Source organism: Nothobranchius furzeri, chromosome 11 (genome assembly GCF_043380555.1).
Source record: "Nothobranchius furzeri strain GRZ-AD chromosome 11, NfurGRZ-RIMD1, whole genome shotgun sequence".
NCBI lineage: Eukaryota > Metazoa > Chordata > Actinopteri > Cyprinodontiformes > Nothobranchiidae > Nothobranchius > Nothobranchius furzeri.
In genome coordinates, this window is record NC_091751.1 from 68,485,296 (window position 1) to 68,512,696 (window position 27,401).

A 27,401-nucleotide genomic window follows, 5' to 3' on the forward strand; every position below is an offset into this window, starting at 1 on the left:
CAGAGGCAGAGATTGTTTCTATTGATACACGAATTTACAGAATCATTTTATATGCTAATGGGGAAGACTGCAGGAGGGAGCGGTAAAATACAGCGGGTCCCCAGCAAAAACAAGAAACTTTACGAGTCTGATGAAACCTGCTGGTGTTCCTTCAGGCAGTCACGGGGCAGCTCCAACGACCCAGTGGCTGTGCTGGGTCAATGTTATCGAGCTCAGTCCGGCTCGGCCGTGAACGAGCCGAGGCGACGTCGTGCTTTGCTTAAGAAGAGGTGTTATTTTCCCGCTTCAGAAGAAGCGTCCAACGTGTTTTTACGCTTTCTCCGAGACATGTCACATCGCTAAGTTGTTAGCACCGCGCGCTAACACGTCAATAGTGCAGTGTAGCCTGCTGGAGGTTTTAAGGGTTCAGATGAAAACACCCGACCTCTCAGGCTGCTCACACATCGATCTTAAGTCGTCGCTGTTGCGCTCACTCTGTAATACAGTATTAGATGCGGTTAAAGTCAGACATGAAAAAATAAATAAATTTTACATGAATAAGTGATGCTTAGCCTGATGGGAGGAGGAAACCCTGTTAAGATCGTCTACACTCGTTTATCTTAGTGCTATTGAAACATGTAAACCAAAATGCATTATATCCACTGCTACCTTTCTAATTTTAAACTCAGTAACTTATGCTGTAACTGCACCTTGCCCTGCCTGCTCCTCCTTGCTGCCCGCCGGCTGTGATCACAAGCGACAACATAGTAGTTCCCGCTGCTTCTTCGGGAAACAGCTAAAAAAAAAAAAAATAATAAAACTTGGGATCTCGTAGGCGTGGCGGTGGGATTTCAGCCGTGGCGGGCTGTCACGGCTACGCCTATGTAAGGGAAACCCTGGATCTGATCCATGAACTCAGAGTAAGGGCCTGGTGGACGATATAAAACTTTTCAGCACTTTTGTAATTTTAATGATATCTTGAACGGTTCAGGAATTATGGTAGTGAGAAGTGCGGATGTCCAATCCCGTCGGCGGCGACAGGTGGTAATAAGAATATTATGGCATTAACAGAAGGGTGCCCGCAGTCAGGGCTAGGGGGCCCCCTTGGCCCCCCAGCACAAGGGGGCCCCAGGCGGCCGCCGACCTATGCCTAATGGTAAAACCTCCACTGTGGCAAACAACCCAAAATGCCCGGCTTCTGTGGCAAGACATAGAACTGAGAGGTGGGTCATTTTGCTTGAGTGTCATTCAACACAGACCGACTCGGTTGAGTCAGTATCCAATTAAAATAATCTTTACTTTAGGTAACTACAGCATTAACAGACTGGACTTGTTGCACAGCTACTATTACAACTGCATCTGCTAATGGGCCATTCCCACCTGTACCGGGTCGGCCCGGGCCGGGTAGCGTAGGTTATTTACATATCTGGGTGACCTGGTATTTTTCCGGGCCAACCAAGGTTCATTCTCAGCCCTCTTCTCGAGGGGGTCTGCTTCAGGCCGACCAGGGCCAACACGCCCACTGCTGGCAGCAAATTCACACCTTCCATTAGAGCAAGCCTCTGATTGGTGGGTAGAATCAGCCCACATGGGCTTAAGGCAAGGATGTGTGGAATCAACCGGGCCAGGCTGGGGCCGACTGGGGATACTCGGCCCGGGCCGACCCGGTACAGATGGGAATGGCCCATAAGGTACCCATACAGCTCACTGTGGACTCTGGTTCATGTTTCTATTACATCTAGAAATGAGTAAGAAGCCCATTTGAGCAGTAATGGTCTGCAGGCTCCAGATGTGACTTTATAGTCCCTCATACACCAGTACTAGGATGACTGCCTAGTCGCATCATGTGACTGCATGTTTCTCTACTACGCCGTTTGTTGCCGACTGCCGCTGCGGGGATGGATCTAATCGAAGGACTTGGACTGCTGTTGAAGGTGAAAGTCCACTCTCCCTTCTCCTGTGATGTGTCTGCCATCTCAGCCTCAATGGTCATCTCTTGGATGTGAGAACATGTTTGTTAAAAGTTTTGGATGCTATTGCTCTAGTCAGGAATATATACAGAGGCACTTAGCCCCTCCTAATTTTGCCTGAATTAGCGGTAAAGTGGACCTACTTTCATGGACTTGTACCCAACTGTCTGTTTTTATCCTGAGAGTGTTTCAACAAGTAGAACTCAACTCCATCAGACGAGTGTGAGATTCCCTAAGCTGGAATGTTTTGAACTAGCAGACATTAAAACCATCTCTCTTACTTGTGCCCATCTGTGCTGTTTGTTTAATCCGACACATTAGAAACTGCTTCAGCGAGAAGCATGATGGGGAAAACGTGACATACTTAAGCAGCACTCGATCACACAGTAGTACATTTTACACTCGAATCAAACTCATGACCAGTGCATTGAGAAGTGAAGAGAACCCCAGAAGCCACCAGCAGCACACATCAAACCTCTAAAGCCGTTTATTCATCAGCACAGGGATGTTTGCAGAGGAACTTCTATGTGGCTCAAACAGTCCTGGGATAAACCTGCTCCAGCCGCCTGCGTCGGTGCCAGTGAGCCCAAACAGAACTAAGAAAACGTAAAAGATTTAAAGTCAGCCCATGTCACTACCCCCCCCCCCCCCCCCCAACGTAAAATATACTCGCCTTTTTTTTTTCTCAAAAAAGGAAAACGCTCACCGGGAATGCCGACACAGGCGGCTGAAAGCACCGTCAACCCACAATACATTCTGTGGCTCAGTGATTGTTCCACAACAACCGATTCCATGAATCCAAGCTTCCGCACTGATTTAAACAAGAGAAGAAGAAAAAACCTGCACATTTATGGTTTAAAAGAGATGTACCTTAAGAGGACGGTGACCTAAAATACGACCCCAAGTGCTTTCAGATCCGACAAACAGGATTTAGATATGTTTCTGGTCCGTCGATCGCTCTCAGCTACATTTCAACAATCAGAAAAAATTAAAACATCATGAACTACAGGGACTTCCTGTTTGCCTACTGAAAAAGCAGAGAAATACTAAGAAACTAGCTGTCCAGTACACATTCTGTTTCATTCCAGCACACACACACACACACACACACACACACACACACACACACACACACACACACACACACACACACACACACACACACACACACACACACACACACACACTAAAAAAAAAAAAAAAAAAAAAGTAAAAGCAACATTTGCTTAGTGGTCCTGAAGCAGCACGGTCTGTGTAACCCAACAGGACCGGCCCACAGACACACTGGGCCACAGGTAGCACATCTGGATCAGAGGAGACGAGCCACCGCGAACCGCTGGTCCACTAAAAAAAGGGAAAGGAGGCGTCGACTTCACTGCACGACAAGCAGAAATGTTTGTACAAAGTTCATTTGCTGGTTCCTTATCCTGAATCTGAGCTTCACAAAATAACAGCTGGTACGCTCGCAACTAACCACACTCTGTTAAGCTGAACTGTATCTAGTACAAGTCTTAATGTAGTGTAACTAACATGAGCGTGTATCACCGGGGGGAGGGAGGGGGCAACAGCCCCACACTACAGTCTTTATACAGATGACTTCATAAAACTAAGCTGAAGTCAACAGGAGACGTTTCGCGGGGAGAGAGGTGCACACACTTCAGTCCAACTGCAAAGATGCACAAATTTAAGCTGCACAAAAATATTAATGAAGTAGGCAGAAACCTCTGAGGGGAACAAAACAAAAACAAATGAACATCCCTGCTTTCAGTTTCCTAAATACAAAACTTCAGTGTAACAAGAGGTCCTTTTTCAGTCTTTTGTTCTTAAAAACTGATAAAACTCGAGTCCTGTGGCGCTGCGAGTGGTATGGGATGAGTCTGTCTTCTTTTTCATCGTTTCCTTATACATTTGTAGATGTGGTAAGCATGCAAGCCTCGTAGAGGAGGGGCCCGGAGGGGCTGATGGGTGGACTGGCGGTGAGAAGCAGGAAGCTCAGGCCAGAGCTGGGAAGGCCTCGGGATCGTCCACGTTGGGGACTGACGCTCCGCTGGCCTGGTGAGAGAAAACACATCATGTTGTGAGTAGGGCTCGGGGTAAACGATTATTTTTAAAACGATTATTCAGACGATTATTTTATCAAATAGTCGACTATTCTAATTAGGGCTGCTCAATTAATCGAATTTTAATCACGATTACGATCTGAGTTTTGAACGATTATAAAAAACAAAACAAGCCGATTATTTGCTCCTCCCGCTTGCGCTGCCCTGAGTTGCAAATGAAGCGCTCCTCCACAGTGTTGCCAACTTAGTGACTTTGACGCTATTTCTAACAGCTTTTCAGACCCCCTTCTTGACTTTTTAATCCTAAAAGTACCTGGCGAACACCTCAGAAACATCTCTGGTAACCCTTAGCTACTTTCTGGATAACTATCGTCAACGTTTCCTGCAGGTTAGCTAAACACTCCGCCTGCACTCCGGACCGTTCTTCAGGACATTAGGAAAGGGAATGGTGCAGTGATGTGTCGGTCGCTAAAGACAGCTCTCGGAGCCGCCCTGCTCCCTGTTGGATTAACCAGAGTGAGTGACACACACCGCACCTGCGGACTCCTGAGCCGCTAAAAACAGCTAAATGTGCGCGTGCGGCGCGCTAAACACACGTGCAGCTTGCCCCTGATTGCTGTGAGACCGGGTTGGGGGGTGGGGGGTGCAGCTGTGGTTGGGACAATTATTACATTAACTGATGGATCTGTAAATAAATAGTTTGTAAATAAGGTAGAAATAAGTTCCTCACGCTGATAAATAATAACTAATCTCTCTGAGGACACGGTGCTAGTGCACTCTCCTACAGCACCTTGACACAACTCAATAAATGTTATGCAACATTTTGTGAACATCAATTTATTTGCATTTATTTGTTATAAATGCCACTGTATAATTCTTGCTGTCAGTACTTGCAAGATATTGGTATTTGGTTCTGTACTGGTTAGACTTAAATGAGTTAAACCAAGGTCTACAGCCCTTGGGTCATAGACTATGAGCTATAAGTATATTGGTCTTATTATACTGGGAATCAGGAGTTACTTTAGTGATCATCTTGTTTCTTATTTTTGTCCTGATTGTGCCCTGAGCAATTTTATGACTGAATAAAAACAAATAAAATCAACATAAATTGAAAAATCGTCCTAAATAATCGTGATCTCAATTTCAGTCACCATAATCGTGATTATTATTTTTGCCATAATCGAGCAGCCCTAATTCTAATGACTCTTTAGACAATTAATCTAATGATTATTTTTCTATTGCACAGTTAATAAAAACCAAAAAATCTCAAATAAATTCCTCAAAAAATTGATAAATTGTCACTGAAAGAGAATAACCACTACAGGCCTTCCATTTTGTATAACACTGCTTTTATTGTGTTGGCTGGTTATGTTCTGGTGTAGAACTTGGGAGTGCAGGCTGCTGCCTGAGAGGTGGTTGGAGACGGAGTGTCTCTCTCCATGCTGCTTTGTTTTGGTTACTTATGAGCGTGAGGCAAGTGGTGTTACGACTAGGGTTGTCACGGTAACCGGTGTAGCGGTAAACCCCGGTAAAAGAGTTCACAATAATAATAATAACCGTCTTGTTTTTTAAAACATATATTATCTCGGTGGATTACCGTGGCTGCGGTGTAGGCGCGGTGACCCTTACCAGCCACCGTATCATCTGCTGAAGTTGCCGGCGGCACATCAGAATCAGAATAGGTTTATTGCCATTGTCAGTGAATAAACAATTTACAAACTAGGAACTTGCTTCGGTACTAATGTGCTACATATAACATGAATAATAAGATTAAAAATAGAATAAAGTATAATAAAAACAACTAGAATAAAACTTTCAGCTATAAAAAATGCGTACTTTGTTGTTTACAACCAAAACTTTCTTGAAGCTAAAGCTGAAATAATGGCCAAAGGAGGAGACAGCAGCGCTCGGGACATTTATTATCCCTCAAAGAAGACAAAGTGGGAAGTACGGGCATCTTTTGGATATTTGAAGAATGCCGAGGGACAGCTGATAGAAGGCGGCTATCCTGTTTGCAGCACATGCAGAAAAAGTGTCTGTGAAAGGCAGCAACGCTTCAAATCTCATGACACATCTGCGTGACCATCACCCACAACTCTACAGTCAACGCAAGGCAAGCTAACGTTAGCGTTTTAGCTAGAATGCGTGATCCGAGGATTTGGGTTGAGGGAGAATGCAACGAGTCGCTATATAAAGCAGCCGCAGCGCCGCTACCTGCATATAAACCGTGTCGCGGACACCGCCATGTTGAAATGACGCTATGCATTACGGGGCTCCCAGGGGCAGATAAGAGTTGGTCTCTCTCCGAGAATAATTATGAATTTATGACATTTTCCCACATCTGCAAAGCTCACTGGAAGGACACAAACCGAGGACGATATTTTCCTGATATAGGGTTTATTACTCAAGTAAGGGTAAAAAAGTATCTGATTAGAAGGCTACTTGAGTACTGAGTATCATCTAATCTAATATTTTTAAATGATGACATCAAACAGACATAAAATAAGAAGTTATGGGCAAATATTGTTATTTTAAAGACTAAAGGGGAAAAATGTAAACAAATAAACAACATAATTACAAAATAACACATTTTAGGCTAAATTTAGACACAAACTGAGGACAAAATTTTCCTGATATACAGGGTTTATTTAATTGTGTGAAAATGTAGCACGTTAAAAAAAAATACCGCAATAATACCGAAAACCGTGATAATTTTGGTCACAATAACCGTGAGGTTACATTTTCACACCGTGACAACCCTAGTTACGATCCTTCCTGGGGAGTTTGGCTCCTGGGGCAAAAAGGAAGGGACAACACGGGATTTAAAAGTTAAAATGATGATCAGGTTTATTTACAACAACAAAAAAACATAAATCTTTCCATCCACAGGTTGGGAATAATAAAACTAATTCTGCCTGTGGGGAATTAAAACAAAAGTACAAATAAGTAGGGATGTCCCACTGGGCAAAGATTACAGGATTCTGGACCAAAACAAGGATCTCCAAAGGTCCAAACTCTAAACTGGGTGGTCAAGGTGATATTTTAAACTAAACCGAAAACCCGCAACACTCTAAATGTAATAAAAGGAGATCTGCACCACAAAAAAGATGAAGTCTAAACCAAAACATAACAGCTTATCCAAATGCAAGAAGCTGTTAGCGAAAATGCTAACAGTAGCTTTACCAACGTTAAATTCAAGTTACCAAGTTTAAATAAACCAAAAACACCCAACAGCAAACAGACCAGCACGGAGGAGACTGCTAGCACCAAAACAGCTCTCCTAATGTCTGAAAGAAGCTCCTTTATGAAGGGAGAAACGCTCCCGGTGATGTTCTACATCTGCGGTAGAGACGGAGCAGCGCATCTGACCCCGGAAGTTGTTGACCGTTGCCGGGAGACGAAGGCGGGCAAAACAGGAAAGGAATCTAGTAGTGGACGGACATTGTTCCGGGTCTCCGGTATTTGGAGGAGATGTTAGTGAAGGTGGAGAAGAGGGCGAACTAGAGGGAAAACAGGCAGATTCCTCCTCTATTTACAAACTCCTGGGGATGCAACAAGTGGGCGCGGTGCGTCGACTACCGGATCTGACGTCGACGAATTTTTAGAATCGAGCCGTCGACGTCATCGAGCCTTCGCTACAGCCCTAGTTATGAGGTCTGCTGCTCATTTAAACTAACAAGACACTTCACTTTAGGCTTGGGCGGTATTACCGTATACAGCTGGTGTTAAAAACAGCAACAGAATCAGTCCCAATAGTCATAAAAAAGCAGTGCACGTAAAAACATAAACAAATGACTGTAAAAAGATAAATAAAGGTCATTTAATGTATGAAATGGATGTGAGGTAGAATTTTCTGTTTTACTTGAATAGTTTAAGATGTTTTGTCTAAATTTTAGAGACTTTCCGTCATCGTGAGACAGCGCAGAGACGGCGCGTCGAGAGGAAAATGGCAGCTGGCGCACCAGCTGGTGTCTAAAAACAACACAACTTCTGCAGTTTGGGAGCGTTTCCGGTTCAAAGCAAACTTAAAGGAGAGCTGGTGAACACTGATGAGGTCATCTGAGCAGCAAAAAACGACAGCCTGTCGGCACAGCGGAGGAGCGAACCGTAGCTGAAACAGAACCTCTGTCTGTTACTGAGAGAGATGACAACGCACTTTTATGGTGGAAATACGTAGCTGGCCTTCCCCGGATGTCACGGCTAGCCCAAAAGCTCATCGAAGCGGGTTTTCAGCGGTCGGAGGTTTAAGTCAATAAAGGTAAACATGCTGGTTTTTCAGGCGAAAAATCTTTTACTAAGCTGATAAACGGGGGGGGGGGGGGGGGGGGGGGGGCTACCGGGCCTGGGCCCACCCACTTGCACTTGGGCCCACTCTAAGACAGCCGAGAGCTGCTTTAACAAAACCGATGGTGTTAATCAAGTTTAATGTTTTGCTCTTTGCAACAATCTTCCCAAGAAGACAAAACAGTTAAATGGCGTGATTTATTTTGACAAAGAAACCTCAAGGCTGTTAGTGGTTGTGATAGAATTACCCCGACGCACGCAGAAGTGCTGACATTTTAATCGTCACACATCGTGGAAGTGGCTAAATCAATCAAGAAAACGTCCCATCAGAACATCTAAGCATGATAAAGGGCACTGTGCTCAGCGCACTCGTAAGGTGGACAGCGAGCTGAAGACGTGGGGAGGGGCTTGGAACACGTCGGTCATAGGCTGCTGCAGAACCAGAGCGCATGCGGGAAGATTCCTCCCACTGAAGCGAGGGCTTTCCAAACCCCGTCTCTCAGAGAAACTCGTCACTTGGAGAATGTTCCCCGATTATGAAATTTGGCTGAATTGCTCTTGTTCCCGTCTCCAATGCAGGTCCCTGAGGTCCAGTGATCAAAGCCTACTGGTTGTGCAGCACCAGGCTAAAGACCAAAGGTGACAGATCATCTGCTGCTGTGGCCCCCAGACTCTGGACCTCTCTCCCCCTGAGCCTGAGATCAGTGGACTCAGTGGTCTCCTTTAAAAAGCAGCTGAAGACTCACTTGTTCAAGCTGGCTTATGTATGACCTTCTTCACCTCTCTCTCTTTATTCTGCTCTCCCCACCTATTCCACCTTCCTCAGGATCCACTGATTTCCCTCTTTCCTGTTCACTCTCTCTCTTTGTTAACTCATTCACTGCCAATGACTAAAGTCGTCATTTGCATTTTTTTTTTTACTGTTTGAGCATCAGAACGAGCCCCCGCGCTGAGAGAACAAACATCTCAGCTCTGAAGCCGATCTTCATCCGCATACGTCACAGATCACATGATCAGGAAGCAACACATCCATGTGATTGGAGATCGTTTTGGGCAGTTCCTGTAAAAAAAAGTGAGGCGCGAACTAGGGCTGTCGCGGTAACCGCAAAAATTAAATATCGCAATATGAAGAAGCCCACCGCGCTGCATCATGGGCCACCGCGATTACTGAACTTGGTTCAACTCAATGATGCATGTTGAGAAGGATGGCTGCACTGGTATCAAAACGAAATGTTACTTCGCTCCTTTGGGAGCACTTTGGTTTTCAGTACGTCAGCTGCTGCGCAGCCAGAGTCCTCGGCCGGGACAGAGCTGCAGCGGCAAAAATAAATAAATAAATAAATAAACGCTCGGAGACCTGCTGAAGTCCCGGACAAGCACTGCTTCTGCAACCGTCCCGAAGAGAGTTTGAGCCGAGCTGGAGCTCACTCGCTACCTGCAGGAGGAATGCATCCACCCTAAAGAAACCCCCTGACATGGTGGAGCAACAGCCGGGAGAGACTCCCTTTGCTCGCCAGTCGCAAGCAAGTACGTGTGTGTTAGTGCAACGAGCGCACCATCCGAGAGGGTTTTCAGTGTTGCTGGAAATGTTGCCACCCCTCTCAGATCCTCTCTCAAACCGTATATGGTTAACATGCTGGTTTTCCTTGTGGGCAACAAGGACGTGACCGAGCTATAAATCACCGTCATTCATGTGTGTGAAGGTGAAATGATAGTGCCCCGCGCCTGGTACATGTAATTTTTTATGCTTGATTTTAAACAACTAAACAAAATGGGGACTTGTTTCTTATTTGTTAGATGCTGCAGCCAAATTTGCATTTAAAAGTTTCACCTTCTCCTGAATTTTGTTGTTTTTAAGTTCAGTCGGACTCCGACTGTCGGAGAAACAAACGTTACTGCGATCAGTGTTGTTACTGCCCTTTGATCTGCATTCAGTAAAGTGTTATTAAAGAAGGCACGGCAATTTTTAACCTTTTTTAAATGTGTAAACATTATGTTTAGATAGTACTGCAATAAAAAAGGGCTGCAATAATATCGCACACCGCAATATTAAGCCACCCTGCATCACCGCAGGGGGAATTCCTCAACCGCGACAGCCCTAGCGCGAACCGGAAAAGCGTCTGCCGATCACAATTCGACAACGGACTATGAAAGAACGGATAACGCTCGAAACACGCGGCTTCTTCCTGATGTAAGAGGTGAGTCTCTTCTTTGTTTTGGCGTCGACATAATGATAGCGCGCAACGTTCAGTGACTCTTAAAAAAAACAGTAAAAACGGTGAGAAACGCTGGCAGTGAATGAGTTAACATTTTTTCTTTTAAATCCCAATTGTCTATTTTTGCTCATTTTAAATATATTTTTAAACATTTTCAAAACGCTTTTGTATATTTTAACATTTTTTTTTGTTTTTGTGAAGCGCCTCGTGATTTTTATCTTGAGAGGCGCTATAGAAATGATATTTTCTTCTTCTTCAATGTGGCGATGCATCCACGAGCCTGTCTGAGGCAAAGTCCAGAATCTCATATCCTCTTCAACTCAGAAAGCGCCTATAGAGACGTCTGCCTACGCATAAGAAGGTGACCCGTCATTTCAGGTCCATCTTTTCTGTTTAAATTTTAAAAGATGACAACCTTTACATTTAGAATTGGCATACAGATAAAAAAAAATTAATGCAGTAAAATAAAATAAATTTTAATTAACCCTTTGATGCATGAATTATGAAATCTTCAACCATGATTTTTTTAACAATTTTTTTTCATTCATCTTTAGGTGTGAATGAAACAAATTTCAACAAATATTTTTTGTAAAATTTTATAATTTACAAATAATTTATTACATGTCCACCTCAGTGGACAGCGTGCATTCTGAGCATGAAATATGTTGGCTTGACTTACTGAAGTCCAAATGAAAGGGCTCATATGCAATAAAGTCTTCAAAAGCTGTACTTAATAGCAATAACAATTAAATAACAAGTTTGAGAACCTGTCCACTGTAGTGACCGTTATGCATCAAAGGGTTAAATATTCATTCATTATTTTACAAGAACAGAGAGCCGCCCCAGCCATAAACTCATAACCTCCCATTAGCAACAGCAAAAGCAGCGCGACGAGTCACAACTAAGACCAACATGTCGACTGAAGGACCGTGCACTCTAAAATGTTACTCGTGGGATTCAGGTGACCTGACGGGTCCTCCCTCATCACACGGGTTTTATTTCCTCATGTTGAGTAGAAGAGACAAACTTCCCTCAGTCCTAAGTCTCAGATGTGGTCAGTAAATCTGGACTAAGGTGATTAAAAAGCAGCTAAAGCAGGAAATTTAACACTTAAACATTCAATTAGAAAAGAAAAATCAGAAGTAACCACAGATTCTAAAACATCAGAAAGAAGAAACGTGTTTCAGGCTGACCTGGGCTCCATCTTTAGGGAGACGCTGAAGCGCCTTTACCTTTTCAGAACGTCCTCCCCCACGTGCCGTCCGGCTACCTCCCCCTCCTCCTCCGCGGCCCCCCCTGCCTCCACGAGCTCCTCCACGCCCGCGACCAGGACGGCCGAGGTCTCCGAAGTTGATCTCCAGCTGAGATGTGATGTCATTGGCTGGTTTGCGGAAATGGTGGTCTGCGGACTCGTCAGTGGGGGCCTGCTGCTGTAAACATAGTAGATGTAGATGAGCTGAAAAGCTCTCACGAGGGAAGGAACACCTTTGGTTTGATAGGAAATGGACTACGAGAACTCGAGGTGGGGGTCCAGGTACCTTGTGATAAAGAGCGTGAGCTTCTGCTTCCGGTTCTGAGCCATCAATCAGAGCCCCGACAGGCCTCTAAAGATATGAAGAGCAGAAGAAAGAGTTGTTTTTAGCTGTCGTGAGTCGTGTTAGCTGCTGACTGAACCAGTGGCCTCCAGCAGAGAGCATCGCACTGATTCATGCCATGAATGAAAGGGGAATCTGATCACATGGCTAATAAGATCTACAATTAACAGTAACCTTGAGCCCTTTATGGAGAAAAACACAAGGATGATTAGTAGGGATGGTCCCATTCCATCACATGATCAGAAGTCGGGCTCGATCACGTTATGTTCAAACTATCTGAGTCTGGGAGAAAAATCGATTTATGTTTGAATTGTTTTTCATATTTGTAAAGATTCTGAATCAATCCTGTCTGAAGGCCTTTCACTGCCATAATTCAGAGCGTTCCTGAACGCATCATCGCTGGAGCTGCTTGCTCTGACTAGGGATGGTACCTTTGACATTTGAATCGATTTGGTACTAATTCCCGGTACCTAGGAATCGATACCGGTACTTAACGGTACCAATTTTCGATACTTTTGAGTGTTTAATATTTTAATTCTCTTTTATAATTAAATATATATTTTTCTCAATATATAACCATATTTGATAAATATCACGATAAATAACATACAACTGTTTGTATTTTAACATGGTCCTTGTAGTTTTATAAGCTGATAATTAAACTGAAGCAAACATCTTTACTGTGAACTAAATTTACTGTGTATCTTCATTCCTTTTGCCGTCCTTTTTCATTTGATTTTTCCTACTGGGAAGTTAGAATTTCCAAGGAGAAAGCGAACGCACCATTAGCTGATAACAATGGTGGCAACGGACGCTAACATATCAAGCTAACGTTATCTTAAACAGTTTATTTAGCTGCTGGAGCAGATTAAAACGATGATGCCTCACACTTAGATCGTTGTCGCTGGTTTCATCTTCACCCAATCATCCGTCGCATTTAGTAAAGTGAAGCCAAACTTTAGAGCGCGTTCATGTTCTTCTAGTTGGAAGTTCAGAGTTCCGAGGAGAAAGCGAACGCACCATTAGCGAAACGGAAGCTAACAAATCAAGCTAACATTATCTTAAACATTTTATTTACCTACCGGAGCAGATTAAGATGAGGATGTTTATGTTTATTTATTTAGCTGAAGCTTTTATCCAAAGCGACTTACAATTTATAACCTACAGGGCATGTTGTGATCTGTGGGGGAAACCGGAGTACCCAAAGGAAACCCACGCATGCATGGGGAGAACACGCAACTCCACGCAGAAAGGCCGCAGCAGAGTTTCGAACCTACGACCTTCGTGGTGCGAGGCAACAGTGCTAACCACTGCGCCACCATGCAGGATGTCTCACTTAGATCGTTGTCGCTGGTTTCATCATCACCCAGTTACCCATCACATTTAGTGAAGTGGACCCAAGCTTTAGCGTGCGTTCTTTCTACCATGCTGCTCTGTTTACAACTGGCTCGCAGCGACCAATGTAACCAGGGTTTCCCTTACATAGGCGTAGCCGTGGCGGCCCGCCACGGCTGAAATCCCACCGCCACACCTACAAGATCCCAAGTTGTTTTTTTTTTGCACCATTTCCCGAAGAAGCAGCGGGAACTACTATGTTGTCGCTTGTGATCACAGCCGGCGGGCAGCAAGGAGCAGGCAGGGCAAGGTGAAGTTACAGCATAAGTTACTGAGTTTAAAATTAGAAAGGTAGCAGTGGATATAATGCTTTTTGGTTTACATGTTTACAGTGAAGCAAAGAAACAGATTCCTGAGTTTATGTTAGTAATTTTATTTATTAGGTGCATCTAACCTGTTCTATTTTTCTCTGAAATGAGATCAAATCAGTGTTTCTATGGGATGTCTCCAATCTGCACTGGAAAATGTTACTTTATTTAGAGACGTGTCATAATCCCCCCCCCCCCCCCTTCTGAACAACATCTGTCCTGTCAGAACCAGATCAGCTCCTGCAGTGAACCCTACTCCCTGGTTTAATGACAGCCTTCGCAGCCTAAAGCGCCAATGCAGAAAAGTTGAGCGCTTGTGGAAGAAAACCCATCTCCACGTCCATCTGCTGCACCTAAAGGATCTTCTGACATCCTTTAACTCTGCAGTCAGAGACGCTAGGGTTTCCTATTTCTCCAACCTGGTGTCCCTGAGCAAAGGGAACCCTAAGGTGCTGTTTAACACCATCAGCAGCATCGTCTCTCCTGCCTCTCCTACAGCCTCCATCCACTCTGTTGCAGACTGTGAGAACTTTCTGTCTTTCTTTGTGGACAAAGTCAATAAGGTTAGATCTAGCATCTCTCCTTCAGCCTTATCGCTGCCTCTCCCGACTCCAACCAGGCCCATCATCCTAGATAGCTTTGCTGCTGTTTCTTTGCCTGAGTTAACCAAACTAGTTAACTCTATGAAGACCTCTGCATGCCCCCTCCACATCTTACCCTCATCTTTGTTTAAAAGTGCTTTTCTGTCCATCGGTCCCAGCGTGCTCTCTATAATTAATGCTTCTCTGGTCTCTGGTCAGGTCCCTGCTTACTTTAAGAACGCTGTAATCCACCCGCTTCTTAAAAAACCAAGTCTTGACCCTTCTCTCCATAGCAGCTTCAGACCCACCTCTAGACTTCCATTCATCTCCAAGATCTTGGAAAAGGTTGTGGCTAAACAACTCACAGCTGCTCTTGATGAACATAACATCTATGATGGCTTCCAGTCAGGTTTTCGTAGAGCTCATTCTACTGAAACAGCTCTTCTTAGGGTCTCTAATGACCTTCTGACTCACAGTGATGCAGGGGACGGTTCTGTTCTGGTCCTGCTGGACCTGACTGCAGCCTTTGACACTGTTGACCATCACCTGCTACTGGAGAGGCTGACGGACTGGGTAGGCCTATCAGGAACTGCTCTGGAATGGTTCTCCTCTTATCTCTCTGAGCGCTCCTTTTCTGTGGCCGTCTCCAAGTTTAGGTCCTCCACCACCTCTCTTACCCATGGTGTCCCACAAGGTTCTGTGCTGGGGCCTCTACTCTTCTTGCTCTATCTGCTTCCTCTTCAGCACATCCTGAGCTCCTTCAAAGGAATCTCCTACCATCTTTATGCAGATGACATCCAACTGTACATCTCCTTTAAGCCCCATGAGATGTCTAAGTTGCAGCTGTTACACACCTGCTTAGACTCTATCAAAACCTGGATGATGGGAGCTTTTTTCAGCTGAATGAAGATAAGACTGAGATCCTCATCTGTGCCCCAGACAAGCTGGTTCCCAAAGTCAGAGACTCTCTTGGTCAGCTTGCTTCTCACACCAAACCCTCTGTCAGGAATCTTGGCGTGACCTTTGACCCAGCTCTCACCCTGGAGAGCAGTAGCTCAGGTGGTAGAGCGGGTTGCCTCATGATCGGAGGGTCATGGGTTTGATTCCAGCTCCCGTCAGGGGGTATCCTGCTGTTGTGTCCTTGGGCAATACACTTCACCCAACTTGCCTGTGTTAAGCATGATTTATGCTTCTCCGTCTGCGTCAGTGCGGAGACAAGCAACGCCATTATCTGTCCTTGCGTAGGGCTCCGGCAGGCACGCAAGTACGTACGGAGTCGAGCCCACTTTTTTAAACATCCGTCGAACGAGACGGATTACGCAAGCTTGTGATTGGTCAGGACGCCGCTGTTGTTTACAGCGCCGCCATTGCAAAGAGAGCCGAGGATAACTAGCGGCAGACACGGAGCAGCTTGAAGAATACCTCGCGAAAAAACTCTAAAAATATGAACGTTTCATCCTCCCGTGACTGGAGGAGTGAAAAGATGCGCAGCAAGCGTTTTATTTGTGGACGGAAATGACAGGAAACGTGGGTTTAGAGGTGGGGAGCGCATGAAGCGGTGGGAGAATGAGAAACAAATATGTCCGTGTTAAAAGTCTCTTATATACACAAAAAACACAATACAAACAAACGATCTTGGACCGATACATGACAGGATACCACAGAACAGCGCTACGCCCTCTGTTGTCCTGCCGGGCAATTGCTTTGCAACACTCTCCAGGAGACGGAGACGTATGAGAGCAAAACACTTCCGTCAATCCGTGCGTGTGCGGAGCTGACGGAGAAGCATGAACCAGGCTTAAGTGGTGGTCAGAGGGGCCGACGGCGCCAAATGGCAGCCTCGCCTCTGTCAGACCTCCCCAGGGCGGCTGTGGCTACAAGTAGCTTACCATCACTAGCAGTGTGTGAATGTGAGAGTGTGTGAAAGCATCTTTGGGTGTCTAGAAAAGCGCTATATAAGTTCAATGCATTATATATATATATATATATATATATATATATATATATATATATATATATATATATATATAGATAGATAACAAAATTCTTTAAAAATTGGTCAGCCTCTAACTAAAATGAATAATCGTTGCAACCCTACCTCAGACCAGCTAACTTCCTCAGTCTATAAACAGATCAGTTCAAAAATAAAACAATCCCCCCGAGGCTAACATTAATCTAGAAGCAGCTTGTTGATGTCCACTAACAGGTTTTGTCCTCATCAGAGGAAGTGGACCAAAGACCAGCACACTTACGTCTTCACTCTTGGACTTGTGCAGCACGTATCCTTTCTTCCACTGGCTGTCGGCTCCCTCGTTGGGCTTACGGATGTTGAACTCCACCTTGGTGCGCTCCTTGTCCTGCATGGCTTTCCATTCATCCAGGGTCATCTCTTTGGGGCCTTCGCTTTTCACTTCTTCAACCTCGTTCTCTCTAGAAAATCAACAGTGAAGGACCATGAACCTTCTAACTCCACACCTGGAGACCAGACAGAACCTTTGCATCTTCTACTAAAGCTTTGGGACTTCAAACGGGTTGTTATACAAACCGACTTCTCAGTTTTCCAGCGTCATGATGTCAGAAATCCACAACTTCCTCATTTATCACACAAACACGTTTTTTTCCAAGAATCCAAAACAGGAATCAGATCCTCACTTGTTCTCTGAGCTGGCTGGAGCGTTGTCCTCTCCCTCTGGGGTCGGCTCTGGAGCTGCAGTCTGTTCAGCCTCACTGCGGAAACAATGAGTCTCAAAACAACCCACATCCTACAGTGTACCCATTTAATCCAGATTAATTCATCATCACTAATGAAACACATCTAACCACGTCCCAGAGGCGCCACGCCACTGTCCCCTTTCTACTGAAAACTCACCTGATTTCATCCTTCACGCTGCCCCAGTTGTGTGAGCCTCCACCACTACGCTTCTCCTCGGTCTTTGGATTGCTGCTGAGGGAAAAATAAAAGCCGTGGTGAGAAACTCTAAAACCGTCCAGCAGGTTCCTACCGAACACGACAAAGACAAAACCCAGAAGGAGGTCTTTTTAACGAACTTCTCTGTAAAAGTCATAAATAATTCCCATCTCAGCTGTGGTAGTCTGCGTCCTGAATGGCCTCAGTTTGGAAAAACAGAAATTAAGTCATTCAGGAATGATAAGCTAACAGCTAGTATGAACCAACCAAGACCACAGTGCATAATGCAGTGGTTTTTTAATAAACCCTCACACTGCAGTCAACGGACCCTGTGCACAATAGCTAACGCTAGTTCCTGTTGATGAACTCTGGAGAGCTGTGGTACTTCCTGTCCCCTTCACAGTGATGTCAACATGGACAGTGCATGCAGTAAACTGTACTTTTCTAGATCTCTTGGGAATTAGCTGAAAATTTCAGTCGATGACATTCATCGTATTGTCAACTTCTCATCAGAAAGTAAACCAGAAAAGGCCGCTGCTTTCAGCTCGAGGCACATGCGCAGTGGTGGCTACCCTGGGTCAACCGCTGCCTTCAGCTCAAATCAGAATCACCGGTAAGAGAGAGGACATTATGGCGAATTTGCAATGTAGCTCAAAAGTTAGGGAGCGTTTTACAAAGAGAAGCACGCACAGTGCAACATCTGCAAAGTGTAACTCTTTCACACGAGCACATCGACGCACGAGCACCTTAAAAGAAAGCACGTCATGGCGGAGGACGAAGCTAATTACCTCGTTTGCTGCTAACATCAACAGTTATTTGTATTCATAGGTATAGCAACACCAGTAGAGGAGATTTTATCACCTTTAGAACATGTATGTCACGTATTTGCTCTAATGTTACAAATTAGACCCGGCCGATATATCGGCCGATATTGGGGTCATTAACAGTACCGGCTATCGGACAAAAAGACGGCCGATATTGCGCTACCTATCCAGCAGATGGCGCCAGCTTTATGAACTCATGTTGTGTGGCTCCACTCCTTTGAACTTTGAACACAAATTATTGTTTTGGAACTTTTTATTTATTTATTCTTATTTATGTTTCTTATGTGCAATTATTTCCTGTCCAGGGTGAATAAGTTCACCAAGTTAACTTCCACAGAGTGTTACTTTGTTACAAAGCACAAGTGTTACGTTTTATTTATTGCTGCATTTTTATTATTTTAATGTTCTTATCGGGATCTTCTGTCCCTAAACTTGTGTGTGTTGTTAGATTCTCCAGAGTTAGCGAAGTCAGAAAAAGCCTGTTGTAGCCAGCTGTTTTAGCATAAAGCAACGGAAGGGAAGGCTTGCTTTCACCTACATAAAAACACTACAATCTATGTGAATTCACTTACATTGTTTTATGCTGAACTAAGAAAACCAACTGCTGCCAGGTCATGTTGGGCTGGTTATAAAATGCTTTTTCTGACTTGTCTAACTCTGGGGAATCAGTCTTACTGAGTGGTGGAATATTCCTTTAAGTTAAAATGTATTTGTGGAAACCACCGTTTAGTTTAATGGGAGAAAATATTAATAGTTTTAACTCTTTTTATTGGGTTAATAGATAATTATTATACCTGATTAGGTATTAATTATTGTGAAATATTAATGTGATTAATATTTATAGGTAAATATTAATGTGAATGATTTGTTGTACTAGATTAGAAGCTAGACCATCTTTTCACTTAATCTACAGGATGGCTTGGCAGGCTAGTGCTGTACCTTTGTTTGAAGAAAATTGTGAATTGAACTGAAATCGCAATTTCTGATAGAAAAATCGCAATTCAATCTTTTCCTTAAATTATTCAGCCCTAGGTGGGGAACAGGTTCACACACACACACACACACACACACACACACACTAGGGGTTGTATCAACTAGTCAACTTCACTGCTCTGTAGTGTAGCGTCATGAAGGTCCTCTAATTTGTGACAAAGGTCACATTTTCCCAGCTGGGTCAAGCTGGGTCAGACTGTGACTTTTAGTTCCACAGATTAAAGAGGAGCCCTGATATCACAAGAATATCATCCTTTATCTGCTGCTGTTCCGTCCCAGAAGAAGGACACTTCAAGTTCACATAGTCATTTAAATAATAATTTTAATAAACTCTTTGACTTTATTGAAGTTTATTATAATCATCATCATAAATAACCTTTTGGTTCAGTACAAATGTATTTTTAATTACTGAAATGAATTATTATGCTTTGGGTATAATAATGATTACTGCAGGGTATCTGCAGGTTTAAGGGAGCCAAATTTAAGACTTTTTAAGACCTTTTTAAGGCCACTTTGACCAAATTTAAGCTATTTTTTTAATTAAATTTAAGTTATAATTTCCAGCTATTGCCTGGAACCGGTGCTAACCATTGAACATCTTAGGTGTGTTCTTGCTGTGTCTTTCTAAATCCATGCTTTCGTTCTTTTTTAAACACAGAAACAGTTTTGTTTACTTGTTTGTAGCTACAGTTTCGCCGACGGCTGCCGGCTTCTTCAGGCTGACGCTGATGGTGGCGCGTCACTTCCTTCTCCGTTTATCTGCGGGCAGCAGAGGACGTTGTCGCCCTCTACTGCCCGCTCTCCCCTCTGATCATAACCACCGAACAACAAAAATACAAAAGATGGATCAAGGAAGCAATCGAGATAAGGAGACGTGGATGTGGGACCATGAACGGACGACGGAGTTTACACGCTGGACCACGCATGGGACTGCATCGTCGGAGAGGGGAGAGCGGGCAGTAGAGGGCGACAACGTCCTCTGCTGCCCGCAGATAAACGGAGAAGGAAGTGACGCGCCACCATCAGCGTCAGCCTGAAGAAGCCGGCAGCCGTCGGCGAAACTGTAGCTACAAACAGGTAAACAAAACTGTTTCTGTGTTTAAAAAAGAACGAAAGCACGGTGCTAACCATGTCGTGAACGTGGGATTAGCCATCCAGTTACCATTAATGTTGCACTTCCCCATGGCGCAAGCTCCCACTAGCTTAACCAGCTAATGTGCTCATTTAAAAATAGTCCCCTTTCACAACCAACCGTATGTGTACAGTTCCGCTTACGCCAATATCATACACAAAAAATCCTGAACTAACTAGAAATTCACGAAAATTTTATAGAAATAAAATAATCTTGTTTATTGGGTCTTTGGTAATTTAAGACCTTTGGAAACTGTATTTAAGGATTATTTGTCATTTTTAAGGATTTTTAAGGCCTTAAATTTGGAAAAGCAAATTGAAGACTTTTTAAGGACCCGCGGATACCCTGTACTGTGATTATGGTTGATAATGTGTGTTCAGCAAACCAGAAGGTCATCTCAACCGTAACCAGCTCATTCAGAACTGATCCAGAGTAAAGGGTAACTGCCATCACGTGTCTTGACTCATGACCAAAGCTTCCTTGCTCTGAGAGGGCGTGTTCTGAGGAGTTTGTTAAAACCATATCTCTGCAGCTGAACTTCAGTTCTTGAACCCACCAGAGGACGAGGGTCGGCCGCCCCAGCCTCACTTGCTGTTCTGTCACGCCGATAAGAGTAGCTACGAATAAACGTAACTGTAAACAGCTGACAAAAAACTCCTTCAGAGTTATGGACTTTGAGACGCAAATAGTTCAACCAGTCGAGTGACCCAAGGAGACATCTCAAGACCGATTTGGTCTACCGACCTCGTGCCAGGAGGAAACCATCTCCACCTGACATCTCGGATCCAAAAGGGGGGTCTTCTATACTGGGTGAGGTAGGCGTTCTGACAGATTGTGTTTGATGCTGTTCCCTCTAAGTAAACGACTCAGTTAGCTGCAAAACCATCATTTCAACCCAGAACGCGCTTCTCTCTCTGAAAGAAACCTTCTGAGAACATTAACGCATCCAAAACTCGCATTTTCAATTTAGCTTTCATTCAGTCACAGATTTGCCTTTTAAAACAAGTTTAATATCAAAGCTGGTAAATGGTCATCCATGAATTGTCATTTTTAATTGTCATTTCAAATTGTCAAGTTTAAAATTGTTAGTAATAAATTCTTCATTTTTAAACTTTGCCTCATTCTTTGAAATGAAACACAGAACGGTATAAATATTCCTGGTTATTGAAAAAGCAAAGATTCCTAACTTCTTATTCAAAATAAACTTTTACTACTAAATTTAATCATCTTAAATTAAACATTAATCTTTGGATTAAAAATAGACCAAACAGGTTGGTGTATGAACTTCTATCTATATATATATATATATATATATATATATATATATATATATATATATATAATATCCTAGATATTTATATATAATAGAAGCTTCATTGTTAACTTGTTTGGATCTTTTCTCAGAATCTACAACTGATAGCAAACAGTGTGATTCTAGTATGTAGAAAAACCCTACAGTAGTGACTTTTTATGCCTTTCATAGACGAGTCGCTGTCACCTGATAATGACCGACAAGATGCGGTCCTCGGAAAAGACAGCAGGTGACGCGTCGGGAGGCGACGCGCTGTGCCAGAGCGTCAGTGTCAGACACCCGCGATAAAACGGACATTTGACCGAATTGTACCTTTACTCTCTTGCAATTTAACCTTCCCCTCACCCCCACCCTAACCTTAACCAGCTTGCGCATGCAAAGCTGATTGTTTATTTATTTATTTATCCAAGTATGACGTTACTTTTGCCATGTATAGAAGCACGTTTACCATCACTCACGATTTGTCGTTGCTGCTGTGTCTGTCAAAGTCTCGTTTTCCACGGGAGTCAAAGCCTTCTCCTCTGCCCATGCCACGCCCCCTTCCACCACGCCCCCCACGGCCACCACCACGCCCTCTTGGGGGCCTGTCTGCCGAAGGCCTGTTGAGCAAAAGCAGAGTTAAAACAAACGCAGTAAAGGTGTTATTATGACTCAGTTCACTGCATCAATCAGTATGTCTGCTTTGGTCAAGGCTCTGCAACCTGCAGCTCTGGAGCTACATGGGACCCATCGGGCCCTCTGAAGAGGCTCCACGTAATTTTGACGCAGCCTGATGTAACAGAACGAAATGACTGTTTCCCACCAAAAGTCTGTTGCCCCCTCTCCTCGGACACAGAACTAATCTGCATGAGATATGGCCTCAAGGTCTCGTGCATTTGCTCTAAACTGCTTCCTTTCCAGCCCAAGAGACGAATGAAGAAAGGACTCTCTCCTTTTAATAAATCAAAGAACTCTATTTTAATAAAGCTAATCAAACAAAGTATTAGTCAATAATAAGATGTGACCAACCTGTGAAATCAAAATATTAATTTCTTTATTATAATCCTATAGAATATAATAAGTAATATGACTTTAAATGTTTCCGCTAGGACTGATCTCACGTAGCGTTAAGACATGACACATTGCTTTACTGATCCAATCAGAATCTGCCAGATCTGACGGAGGCGTGGTTTTGGTGGTGTTTGGTAAACCTGTCATCTTTTCATTCGACCATAAACCAAAACATCCGAATACCAGTATCGGTATCGGTATAAGTTAACCGATACCAGGAATCGATACCAATGCAGTTGCTTGAAAATGGCTTCACTGTAACTTGTCATTTCTGTTCACCTAATATTTTAGTTTTGTGATGATTTCCATTCATATACTTTACTTTTTATCTACCTCACAGTCTTTTCCTGTTGAAAGCAGAGAAGAAAATAAAATCTGTATTCCAAATCATTGCATTTTTTTTGTGTGGTGGAAGTATTGGTATCGGTAATCGGCATCGGCGAGTACCCAGATCCAAGTATTGGTATCGTATTGGTTTGGAAAAAAAGAGGTATCAGTGCATCCCTACATCCGAAGTATAAACTATGCCCACGTCATCTCTAACGCCAGTTCAAAGCGTTCTAGAGAAGTTGTCGGAGTGGCCAATCCGTAACTTTCCTCTTCAGCTAAAGAACCAACGACAAGCTGGATAAAATCTGTTGCTGTTCCACCTGCTGCAACGGTTCCTTTCAGAATAAAAGCTGAACCATCATGACCCAGGTTTGGGCCTCACTAGATGCCAACAAAACTGTCGTGACCGGGAAGTATCTCAAGACTGGTGGTCGGCTGCAGCGGCTGCTTCTACAGGCTTCGGCTCCATAAGGTCAAGCTGGACCTCTACACCTCCTGATCTAGACGGGGACTTCTGCTAAGGGTACGTAGACCGACAGAATGGCGTTGAATGTGTTTATGAATCTCCTAACCAAAGCTTAACGCGAAGACATCACCTTCATTTCCCACCAGAACTAATCGCTTCTTCGGATTTGCTGGTTCTGAGCAACATTCCACATCACACCATTCTCCGTCTCATTCACCTTAGTAACACCATACATTTAGTGTTAAAGTTAGTCTAGTTTTAATTTGTTTAATAAATCTTTAAACTTTTAAAACCTGACTCTCACTTCTGTTGTCCCTGAATTAATAAGAAGCTGTTATCTAATCTCTGCAATAAAAAGTTCCAATCTTCTGGTTTAAATAACCCAACAGATCCATAAGGTTGATTTCATATTTGCTATGAAATCCTACGTCTTATGGCTCATTAAATAACATGTAATTTAAACCATTACACAGAACTGAACCTGAGTGATGTTTATATTACAGGGTATCTGCAGGTTTAATTAGGCCACGTTGAAGGCCTTATGTTCTTTGAACAAAAAATGGAAATGGCTACCTTAAAAACAGTTCTGCTCAAACCTTTAATTGGTACTCACATGCCCACTGGCTACAGAGTGTGCAATATGGATGCTTGGTTTCCTATTAGAGTTGTGAAGATTTGTTATTTGCAGCTGTATTAATGTGGCATTAATGCATTTTCTTCTGAACTTATTACTCAAGTTGTTATTCGGAGCTCTTGGTAAAGAATATATAATATATAAGAAATCCGTATATAGGAGACTTTTTTCTGATTGGCTTAACGAACTGACCTGTATTGGAATGTTTACTGTGTGAAGTGCCTCCAGACGACTCTTGTCATGATTTGGCGCTATATAACTAAACTTGAATTGAATAGTGGCTCGTAATGGAGATACATGTACAGGCTTTTCTTTAGAATGAACAGGTGTCCACCACAGCTACTGGTGTTGATATGAAGATCTTCCAACCTGGACCTTGAAGTCAGAGTTTAAAAGTTCAGTGAGTTTGGGAGCAGTCAAGTTAATTTTCCCAATTCAGAAGTCCGGAACTTATGAGTTCCAGGGGCGGCGTTAGGCCCGGCTACTTGGGCTGAAGCCCCGGATCTTTCATGTTAATCCCCGGATCTAAATCGCGGAAGTAACATGCAGTACCAAAGTCCAACAGAGAGGGTGCAGCTGGCAGTAGTTTGTATACAGCCTGCCTGAGCCTCCACCACTGAAGAAGAAGCCCTTCAGCAGCTGGCTTCTTCTACACTCTTTGTCTGAAACGCATGAGTGAAGATGGACATAAGGACGTTTTTTATACCAAAAGTACGGCGACAGAACCCCAGCTTTGATGAGACTGGTGTTGACTCAGGTTTGTGAGTCTTATTTGAAAATATTTGTTGTGCTGCTGGTTTGCCTAAAGTTAGCTTATCAGGTAAAGTTGTTGGAGAAAGAAAGGGAATATTTACTATCATCTCACACTAAACACTAACAGGAACAATACTCTGCCCTGAATATGCTGAATGTATAGCTTCAGATAAAAAATTATGTGGTACAAGACAAATATATATGATGTTGACCAGTGCGTGTCACATGTTTGCGCGCGTGTTGAGCCCCGGATCTTCTTCAGTCCTAAATCCGCCCCTGATGAGTTCCTAATAGAATAAAAACCCAAACAAGGTAGAGTAACTTTGTGACCGACTAGAAATATTTATTTTTCTGTCATTACTCCTTAAACGCGAAACTGTACAGGAGGTGGACACACACACAACTCACTTGTCTGATGGGATCTCTGCACCCCCCTCAGGCTTGTCCTCAGCAGGCTTCTCAAAGCGGCGCTCCCGCGGTGGTCTGCGCTCCGGCCTCTTGTCTCCGGGCCGTGCTTCACTCTGCCCCCCCTGGTGCTGGGGTCCAGACTGGCCCTGCTGGTCCGGTCTCCGGCCGACCCGCCGGATTCCTGCAAAGCACAAGCTGAAGTTCAACCCGGTGAGCAGCTTCGGGTCCCGGCTCTCCTGCTGTTGTGAAGCGGACACTGGTTTGCAGTAAACCAGTAGGATGCATTTCCCGATCGCTGATGTTCATCTCCTATTTGTTTTGCAAAGTGTGCAGCTGCTCGCATCAGCAGCACAGTAACCCAACACTGCTGCACCTCCCTGTGATGCTGGAGGAAACACTGCGAAACACACACACACACACACGTTACTGGGACCTTCACGTGCTCGTGTGGGTTTAGCGTGTATGCAGCTACTGGGTTCTGAGGAGTTTACTGGTCTGCCCTGCAGGACCAACAGGACAGGGTCCATGTTGACCTCACGCAGCGCTCGGCTCGGAGCAGAAGCTAACGCAGCTAGCACGAGCCGCACATGAACACATAAACGCAGAAATAAACAGAAGCGGAGTTCTCAGGCGCCGCTTTTACCTTCCTTCTTGAGAGGAACCGGTGCCTGGGTCTCCTCCTTCTTATCCAGCAGAGGGTTTTTTCTGTCCTTCTGTGACTCCTTCTTCGGCTGCTTGGCGGCTTGAGCCGCGGTCTTGGTGGAGCCAGCGGCGCCCCCCTCCTTCTTCTTGTTTTCGGCGGCTTTTAGAATCTCGAACGGGTCGGACTCATCATCCAATAGCTGGTCGAACCGGTTGGTTACGACGCAGCCGAAGCCTTCTTGCAGGTGTCCGGGCATGATGGCGCCCCTTCAACGGGATTCACCTCCGATTCTACGAGGCTTGATGCGACCAATTCGCTGGATGCCGCCACAAGATGGCTGGGAGAGCTGCCCCTTCTCTTCCGGTGCGAGCATCATCCGGGACATCCATCGCGCCGCGCGCACCCGGCACGAACACACGGCGGATTCAGCGTTTTTATTTACCTTCCGACTGGAATCCGTTATTTCCTGTCAGGAACCGGATTTTTATTTTAGTTGAGGCTATAACAAATAATTAAGGCCGAATCCGTTGTTAAACGAGACCGCACGTTGTGAGATTTAAATAAAAAAAATCTCTAGTTAGAAACATTAAAGTATTATACAACAATTTGTACATTTTGCATGCATGAATAACTAAATTATTTCAGTTTGAGAATTTGAGTCCTATTGTTAAACACGTTCTAACCCTAACAAACAAAAATAAAATATTGGTATTGAAGACAAGCTAAGTGGTAGTTTAGGCAGTGGCGTGTCCAGATCTTTTAAAATGGGGTGGCCCAGGTGAGGCACAACTTTGAGCATGGGTGGCACCAATGGTTATGCTTTTTTTGTTTTACCCCCAAGCCTTTGTGGACAATGAAAAGCCTATTTAAAGGTAAATTAGTGTGGTGGCACCTGGGGTGGCAATCAGATTCCAAGAGTGGCATGTGCTACCCCAGGCCACTCCCTGGACACGCCCCTGAGTTTAGAACTTGGGTTCCCATAGCAGGTAAATAATATTTAATCTGTCTGAACAAACATAGTTTAGAGAAAAAAAGGATGAGTTCTGACCTGCCAACAGTAGATCCCAACAAGGTCCCAACGTTGATGCTGCCATAAAAATAAACCTCCATTCTTTAAAGTAACATGGTGCCTTGTGCAAATGTTTTTATTTATTTTAACCAGATGAGTTGATTGAGGCCTCATTCTCATTTACAACGATGATCGGGCCAACAGGCAGCAGCAGCAGACACACAATTAGTTTTGTGTAAAAACCAATACCAGTGTAACATCCTGCAGGAATGGAGTGATGGCCAGTTAACGAGTACAGATCACAATGATGAGTAATGAAAGGGACTAGCCTAGTGAACTAGACCAAATTCTTGCATTGCAAAGAATGGTCTAGGCATGCTCTATTGGAACCTCAGCAGCTCCTACCAGGACTCTGGCTGGCCAATCACAGCTCTCTAGAGGGGTTTCAAACACATAAAGAGCTGTGATTGGTCATTAATGGTGGGCCAATCATAGTGCTCTATCTGCTTAGTGAACAAATCACAGAGCTTTATCCGCTTTGTGGGCCAATC

The 27,401-nt window shown here is 44.0% G+C and overlaps 1 protein-coding gene and 1 long non-coding RNA gene across 7 annotated transcripts; one reads left to right on the forward strand and one right to left on the reverse strand.

Moving 5' to 3' along the window:
* Nucleotides 1–828: 828 nt before the first annotated feature.
* On the forward strand, nt 829–2,596 carry LOC129163080 (uncharacterized). Its single transcript, XR_008563093.2, has 2 exons — nt 829–1,361; nt 1,671–2,596. It is a non-coding gene; the product is annotated as an uncharacterized lncRNA (long non-coding RNA).
* Nucleotides 2,421–26,244, reverse strand: serbp1b (SERPINE1 mRNA binding protein 1b). Of its 6 annotated transcripts, none has more exons than XM_015957695.3 (9): nt 25,842–26,244; nt 25,199–25,379; nt 22,016–22,156; nt 17,258–17,329; nt 17,041–17,115; nt 16,641–16,818; nt 12,048–12,113; nt 11,703–11,939; nt 2,421–4,001 (listed from the first exon to the last, which is right to left on the reverse strand). In XM_015957695.3, exons 1-9 carry the CDS (start codon nt 26,095–26,097, stop codon nt 3,942–3,944), a joined length of 1,266 nt encoding a protein of 421 aa, XP_015813181.1. In that variant the 5' UTR covers nt 26,098–26,244; the 3' UTR covers nt 2,421–3,941. The 6 variants fall into 6 exon arrangements, with proteins under 6 accessions (XP_015813181.1, XP_015813180.1, XP_054595738.1 ...); XM_015957694.3 differs by having other exon boundaries at nt 17,258–17,332; XM_054739763.2 differs by having other exon boundaries at nt 11,742–11,939; nt 25,842–26,243.
* Between the last annotated feature and the right edge of the window lie 1,157 nt (nt 26,245–27,401).